Genomic DNA, 8,433 nt, shown 5'->3' with positions numbered 1-8,433 from the left:
CTACTGTATTGAGTATTCCGGAAGTAAGAAGTACAATAGACGTGTGTGCTCAACCTTAGAACTAGAGGCGAGCAAAGAAAAACATAGAGGAATTGTGCACTTTCTGATTCTAGAGAATGTTGGAGTAGAATGGTAGAATGAAGAAAATGGAAGAACCCTGAGAAAATTCACACACACAGTGTTGACTACCACAAAACCCACTTGGCGCGAACTGGGATCGAGTCAAAGACCCCACACACCAGAGATGAACGCTCTACCACTGAGGCATCGTGGCCCTATACTGTATGCTTGAGAAATAAATATATATAAGTTTGGGCAGTCTCAAGTAACCTATAAGAGAAGTTACAAAATGCCAATTGTAACCAAAGTACATACGTTAACTCACAAAGCTCAAAACTGATTTCTTAGAATAGGTTGTAATTAATTTCTTGATTGTATCACTGCAATCTAAAGTCTTTATTCTGAGAACAGCCTCAAACGTTGCACAAATATTTCTCATTTCTGCAAACCGAGAATCCAAGATATGATCTTGGGTACTGTTACATTAAAGATAAAAAAAAAAAAGGAAAAAACAAAAATGGGTCAAAAGATTGCGATCTTCGCCAATAATTAATTTTTCGATCAGGGCTTACAAAACTTTTGAATGGCCCCTAAATAGTTTTCGTATTTTCTACAGAATAAGCACATCATACTGAGTTAACTGATAGTTTGGGTTTCGCTACACTATATGTAGTTCTCCAGATATAAGGCGTACAAGAAAATTTTTGATTGAAATATATTGGATCTTTTGATCCAAAAAAAGAAATAAATAGTTCTTCTTCAGTTTCTTTCAGAAGTGTTTCCGATGCTTCTCCGCAATCACAATCAGATTCATTGAAGAAAATCTTACTTTTCTTTCCATTTTTATTTCAGAAAAGCTGCCTCAATTTCAGTGTTAGATTTTCTTTAGGTTTGCTTAAGTATTCAGATCAGGCACGTCATTTAGGGCTAAAATTGTCACCTCTCGGGTTTGAGAAATACATGCCTTTTAGACCTAATAAATTATATACTAATATACTAAGACAAACATGAAACTTTAATGTCGGTGGACAATCATGTTCCTCCTTCCTTCCCCCGTTGTAAAATCTGAAATGACGTCACTGATTCAGACCTCTTACCTGTGGTAACTTTAAGAGCTTTAATGTTATTCATTTAAGTATCAAAATGTGTTATCACTTGACGGCAGGATTTAAAATGTTTACATTTATATAATGTAAAATATCCCCTCAAATATTCAAGATGATTCAAACTTGAACAAATAATATAATCTACCTGTTTACTTCTGCTATCCCATCACGACACAAACTGTATTGTGTTTGTATGTAAAGCCTTATTTTGTATTATCAATGGACTACACTTCATTCTTGTCTCCAAAGAATGTGATAAAAGATTGTTTAATCAATATAAAAAAGTATAAATTTGTTTAATTTAATCTCTAGGAAAGCTATAAAAAAGAAAAGAAAAGAAAAGAAAAGAAAAGATAATTTTTATCATATACCCTTCAAAAAGTCCGGGCTCCCGACATTTGTTGGGATTGCCATCATACTCAAGCGTGGTTCTGTTGATATACCTAGATTCAACGTTGGCTACACATTCAAATACACTCAAATTATATGTCGTATAAATTTGGAAACGCATTTGATAGGATATGAGAACACAAATAATTATCTCGAGTGTTTGAACTCAACTTGAATAAATTTAACTGTGACGTTAACAGCCAATAGCGTAGTAATGCAATAACGTAATTGCTACCAGTTGTATGTGGTTTTGTTTATAAATGTAATAGAGTTTATAGTGATAATATAGTCATCTGGCAACTTTTAGCTTAAGAGTCGATGTGTAAATTTTCACGATTATATAAGATAAATCAGCAAGAATAATATTGTGGCAAATAATGCCAAAATAGAATTATAGCAAACGACATCGTGGTAATCCGCAAGTAGTCATATCTCTTATCCATGTTTACCCTAGTTACCTTACCTATGACGTTCCAATACATTTAAAGAATATTTAGTTTTCCCGCTAGAGGATATGTTGGTAAATAACCAATTTCCTATTAATTTGAACCATCTTCACATATGCCTACGTAATTTTATTGTGAATTTATTTAAAATCTTATGAAAAGATCCAAATAACTGCAACAGTTACTTTGATAAACATCGCTCTGTACAGTTCTAAAAGTTTTGAGTTACTGCCTTATGTTTGGCTGTGTCTTGAAAAGCGTATCCTCGTTGTGTACCTTTGCAAGCATTAACTAGGTTGTGAAAATAATTCATAGTGAAAAATAACATTTACGTTTATTAATAAGACATAATTATTACAATAAATATGTAAAATAACATAAGTGTTTCACAAACTGTTCCAGTTATCAAAAGCTGTATTCTGACTGATGACAATCATTACTTCAGCGATCCTTTACTGCTAATGGAAGTGGAATCTAGTTCTTAAGGCGAATAAATCTGCAATAAAAAATAAAAGTAAATATTTAGATTTTATTAGTAGAAAATATGCATCCAATCTAAACCATCTTCTAAAGAGTTTACTACTTTCCTATTGTTTTATTACCAATTATTTGAATGATCCTTGATGACGAAGGAATAGTGTTAACTAATATTACAAGATTCAATGCCTCACCACACTATCTAACATATGTTACTGAGTTGTTGCACAAGAATGAGTCTACATTTACACTCATCCAAGTTTTGGTGTTCTTTACAATCTGTAATACGTCATAGGTATAAGAATACGGACTTCTCGTAGTCATTATATTTAATCTTTACGTGCATGAGCACACGTTTGCATCACCAATAGACTTTCTGAACCAAATCTTATCAAGTTTTAGAAAAGATAATATAAAAGAACGGCTATTTGATAACAGATTGACAATTTCTGATGTTCAGCACCTTCGTAGAAACTATAAAGAATGTATTTAGAGGAACACGAGGAACTTTACCCCAGAGAAAACATTTCCGGAAGTAAAAATAACCTGAATTTCCCACTAAATTGAATGTTAGGACATAAACTTAATCTGTAAACTATGTTCATTTGCTTTCTGGTACTATATCTAATAATTTGTATGATTAATTACTTCACCAAAAATCTTCTCATTTTTATAGTCGTCTCCTTTAGCTAATAAAACATACTCGTTAACTGTACATATTAATCAATAAAATAAATGTCTATAATTGATAATTGGTGTGGTCCTTGAACACGTGAATTCATGTTTAAATTAACAAATAATCAGAGACGATAGTTCAGTAACGATACATACTAGCTCAAATGAGATAATCAAATGAGTACAAGTGGTTTCTTCTTTCGTGGCTCGTAATTTACTCAATGTGGTGTTGGAAGTGAATGAAGGAAAGTTAACTTAAGCTGACAAAACTTAAATAAAGTTGTAAACTCCTAAAATGTATGAATTTATGAATATATTTTCTCGTGGATCTCAAATAAACGTAACATTTTTGCAGTAGTATTACCACGTACCAAACGTTACACAAGTAATTTTCAAACTGAGGTTTGATGAGAGAAATATTATAAACATGTTGTATACTCAAGACACAATTTTGAGTGGGGTTGTTGAAAAGAAAAAGCTGTTTTCAAGTCTCATAATAACGACATACTAAGTATAGTACGTAACGAATTTTTCCAACTTTGGTATTAACACGTTCTTACAGAACTTGGAATACCGAGAAAGCTAATTAGATTAATTAAGATATATTTAAGTGAATCCCAAAGTAAAGTCCGGGTAGGAAAATTTTTGTCCACGAGCTTCCACGTCGAAAATGGCCTGAAACAAGAGGAGAGGAGATGCGTTGTCGCCATTATTATTTAACTTTGTGCTGGAATACGCCATAAGGAAAATCAAAGATAGCAATCAGGGCCTAGAGTTGAACGGCATTCACCAGGTTATGGCATATGCTGATGATGTAAATTTAATAGGGGATGATAGGAGAACAGTAGAAATAAATGCAGAGATCTTATTAAACGCTTGCAGGGACATGGGTTTAGAAGTAAATGCAGAGAAAACTAAATATATGGAAGTGCGTCGGGACCGTAATACTGCAAATTGTGGAGGCGTTAAAATATTAAATGATATTTTTGATAAAGTGGATACTTTCAAATATTTAGGATCAATATTAACAGACGAAAATCATATTCACGAAGAAATTAAATGTCGACTAAAAGCAGGGAATTCGTGTTACTATTCGGTTCAAAATCTCTTGTCATCGCGAATTCTGTCGAGGAATTTGAAGCTTAAAATATATAAAACGATAATCATGCCTGTTGTTCTGTATGGTTGTGAAACATGGTCGCTTACTCTGAGGGAAGAACATAGACTGAAAGTATTTGAGAACAGGATCCTGAGAAGAATATTCGGACCCAAGAGGAACGAGAATGGGGAATGGCGGAAGCTTCATAACGAGGAACTACATAGTTTATACGGTTTGCCCAACATTGTTAGTGTCGTCAAGTCTAGGAGGCTTAGGTGGGCAGGTCATGTAGCTAGAATGGAAGAAAGTAGAAACGCTTTCAAAGTCTTGACTGGTAGACCCATAGGAAAACGACCATTAGGAAGACCTAGGCGCAGATGGGAGGATAATATTAAGATGGATCTCGCAGAGATAGGAATACAAAGTAGAAACTGGATGCAATTAGCTAAGGATAGAAGTCAGTGGAGAGCTTTTGTGAACGCGGCACTGAACCTCCGGGTTCCATAGGCCATAGAGTTAGTTAGGTATTAACACCTCTTGATGCTATTTGTCAGATTATCTCTCAATATTAAAATTTTGTCTCCCTTCGCTATTTTATAAGCTCGAACTCTTCCCGGTGTGTCATTGAAAATTGTTTCCTTATGGTAAATAGTGAAACCGAAAGCTACTAAAATAACGCGAATCTTTATTAGCTATTTGTAGCTGTAACGTGATGCCCTGGATATTCTCAATCTACGTAGTATTTAGTTTTAATTTGAATTAATGAAGTAGTTTTTGTAGTGTTTCCATTGTAGTATAACAATATAATAATTGTATTGGTACATCTAAAATACGTATTTGTAATGACACAATATTACAGCTTATTTACAGCAGAGTTTCTCAACCTGGGGGTCGCGAAAAGATAAATAGAATCTAATGTTGGAAAGTATTTTTAAGTATTATTTTGAATATTATATATTACTGTCAACTGTTAAAAACAACAATAAATAGGTCTACTAAACATTTTCAACAGGTGCAGAGGTGTTTAAAAATCAATTTAAATGAACGATGTACGATATGAAACTAATGAAAACTGTATATTGACATACCAGAAAAATACAAATGCAACTAAACCTGCATACTGAAATATAATTAAAATTGAAAACTAATGAGATATGTATGTGTATGAGGGAATAGTCTTTTCTCCAGCAAGATGGCCATAATGAAGGTAGATTTTTAATGTGGGGTTTTATTTGTTTCCTAAATTAGAATATAAATAAATTGCTTTTAACAGTTTTTGGTAATACTGAACACATACACAAGAATGTGTCAAATTTGCAACAATGTGAGGTAACTCAAGTGGCGACCTCTGGAAAATTAAAATACTCAATAACTTTTTAAACAACTGTCCAAGTTTTTTTTGGACCAAAATTAGAAATTATTTTTATCATATGACCCAAAACTAAGGGAGTTGGGAAATTTTAAATTTTTCAAACGGTCTCCATTTTGAAAAGGCATGACGAATAGGGTTCGATATTTGTAATATGAATGAACTGACAAAATTTGGTTTTAATCCATTCCCTTTTAGGGAAGTGACTATCCACTATATACAAGAACTGGATTTTACTATTAAAGAAATAGATGGATATCGTGAGACCTCAGCGATATGCATATTAAAAATCATAATCCCACACAAGCTTATTATAAACCAGAAATTATAAAGGGTTGCTGGCAAAAGAACGTAATAAAGTGGGGATGGTGGCAGGAATTAGGTTGAGAACCACTGACTCATAGCATTCAAATAGAAGAAAATATACTATTAATGGTTATATTTGTACATAGTAAGAATCCAACTTATTTTATTATTTTCCTTTTACTATTTCATTATATTTATTCGTAGTTTGCAACAGGGAATTGTAATTGAAAAATATTAATCTGGAAGTAAAATGCTTTCACTTGGCCTATAATGGCGGATTTGTGCAACACAATTTAGTTTACTTTATAAAAGACTAACACTTTCCTAAATCCCGAAGAGGAAATGCCAGACAATAAGAAAAAAAGGAGAAAGCGAAGAGAAAATACAAAGAAGTGGAAAGTTAGAGAAGAGAAAGACATAGGAAAGAGTTCGTACAAAGTAATATTAACTGGACTGACTTCGCTATCATGTACTACTCCACGAATTACCTACCGAACGGTTTACTTAAGTTGAATAACGTATTAAACACTAATTATCCAATTTGAATTATAAGGTACTCTAACCAAACATTAGAATAAATGATATATGTAGAATCCGAAAGGAACGAATCTAAACTTCTTCCCTAAATAAATGAAGTACATGACACACTTGCTGTAGGGTAGAACTATGAAATAATGGAATATTTTCATTTTGATTATAGTATATAAAACTCTTTATATATGTAAAGAAATTTACACGTCGCAAGTGAAAACAAATAAATATTATAACTAGTGCAATAATGTATCGGAAAAAGGATTGGACTCCAATTTTTTTCTACATATCCAATTTTAATATATTGCATTTTATTGAATTTATAAATTTCACCTGATTAAGTAGATATGTATGTTAATCTTCGATAAGTTAAAATTTTGAACTATTGCCTTAACATGAATGAAACCAAGATAAGTGTAAAATGTACTTCAAGAAAAAACAATTTGGTCAATTTGACATTAAATTTTTGTGATACGTTTTTGTTTCATAAAATATCTTCAAATAATTATACTCAAATATATTTACCTCTACAGCAAAGTCAATAGAACAAGCAGCTAGGCAAGTGAACTTTATTTTTACGTATTTTTCACCAACACCACCATCTACTACTGCTGCTGTACCGCTTAGAGTATGTCTGTCTGTAGCTCTGATGTATGTTATTGGAGTATTGAAAAAGGATAATTCACTTGCGGGATATCTTTGTACCACTGTCTGTCCTATTACTGCAAAACTAGTTTTCACTTCGTCATCTACTAATATCGTCGTTGCGTTATTTGGATTTCCCAGTTCTAAGCTATCTCGAAACTGTGGAAAACCACTAACAATTGATACTGAAACTAATGACAAAGCTACAGCTAAGACGGCCTTCATCTTAATAATTATTAACTCTTACTATGAAAAGAACCCAACCGTTGATTAAGTGTACTAAAAGAAGTACAATTGTATTCTGATTGTTCAGCAGATTCTGTGTAGAATTTATATAGAACAGTTCAAGTGGATATATGTTGATAAACACATTGTAATAGATTACCCCATCAGAATCTTGAATGAAATAAAATAATGATACTCAAGATACAAAGAGTACTTCACTTCCATTTACTTGTTTGTCATTCATTTTAGAACTATTTTCTGAAAGGAATCAAAAACGAGGAAAATTGCTACCTGAAGAGAAGTTATAATAATCAATAAGAACCTTATTTTCCTTATTTTACTTTTGCGATAACGTTTATAGAGAACTTTGATATATTTTTAGTTTTGTCAATACTTTTTAGTGTAATCGACTACACTTGTTTGTTTTAATTAATAAATATTTATTTATGAAATTTGAACAAAATTGCCATTTTGAGTCATTTTTTAAGAAAATTTTTAGAGGAAAACTCACTCGTAAGGATAAACTACCCTTCGTAGATATTTTTCAATACAAATGAAAAATGAAATGAAATCTTTACGGTTTCCACGGTTATGTCGCTTAGGCTAAGGGAGACGGTGATGATGAGTGATGAATGAAATGGCGGAATGAAGAAAGTGGGAGGAACGGGAGGACCCCGAGGAAACCCACGCACACGGTGTTCGTCCACCACAAAGTTCACTTGGCTGAATACAAATGAGTTCTGCCATATTCTCAGATTATAAATGAAATATTTATTTATGAAATGCGAAGGAAATCGCCTGACTTGTTACTAAATATCGTCCGAATAAAACTCATTTCCAAGAGTAAATTACCTTTCGTAGATATTTTCAGGACAGATGGGTTACGTCATATTGTCAGGTTACTAATGAAATATTTATTTGTAAAATATGAAAATCGCCTTAGCAGTTTTATTATACTTCTGAATGAGTTTGAATAGAATATATCCTAGATCAGGAGTGAAAAGGCAACGTAGATGTAAATATACAGGGTGTATCAAAAAGAACTATACAACTTTGGAAATTCATATTGATTTATTCATTTACGTTACAGACGCGGTTTTCATG

General features: G+C 32.5%; 1 protein-coding gene across 1 annotated transcript; it reads right to left on the bottom strand.

Moving 5' to 3' along the window:
* Window positions 1-2,317: 2,317 nt before the first annotated feature.
* Window positions 2,318-7,393, bottom strand: LOC145693963 (uncharacterized). The gene is made up of 2 exons (XM_081770124.1): window positions 6,985-7,393; window positions 2,318-2,498 (listed from the first exon to the last, which is right to left on the bottom strand). The coding sequence occupies exons 1-2, from the start codon at window positions 7,327-7,329 to the stop codon at window positions 2,484-2,486; spliced, it is 360 nt and encodes a 119-aa protein (XP_081626250.1). The 5' UTR covers window positions 7,330-7,393; the 3' UTR covers window positions 2,318-2,483.
* Window positions 7,394-8,433: the final 1,040 nt, after the last annotated feature.

The sequence above is a fragment of the Thermobia domestica genome, chromosome 9, assembly GCF_964235325.1.
Source record: "Thermobia domestica chromosome 9, izTheDome1.hap1.1, whole genome shotgun sequence".
Classification (NCBI taxonomy): domain Eukaryota; kingdom Metazoa; phylum Arthropoda; class Insecta; order Zygentoma; family Lepismatidae; genus Thermobia; species Thermobia domestica.
The sequence above is the reverse complement of the archived record's forward strand: the minus strand, read 5'-3'. Positions and strand labels throughout refer to the sequence as shown.

What these genes read in the sequence shown, in the direction of transcription:
- LOC145693963 (XM_081770124.1), bottom strand. Translation starts at nt 7,329, where the DNA reads ATGAAGGCCGTCTTAGCTGTAGCTTTGTCATTAGTTTCAGTATCAATT.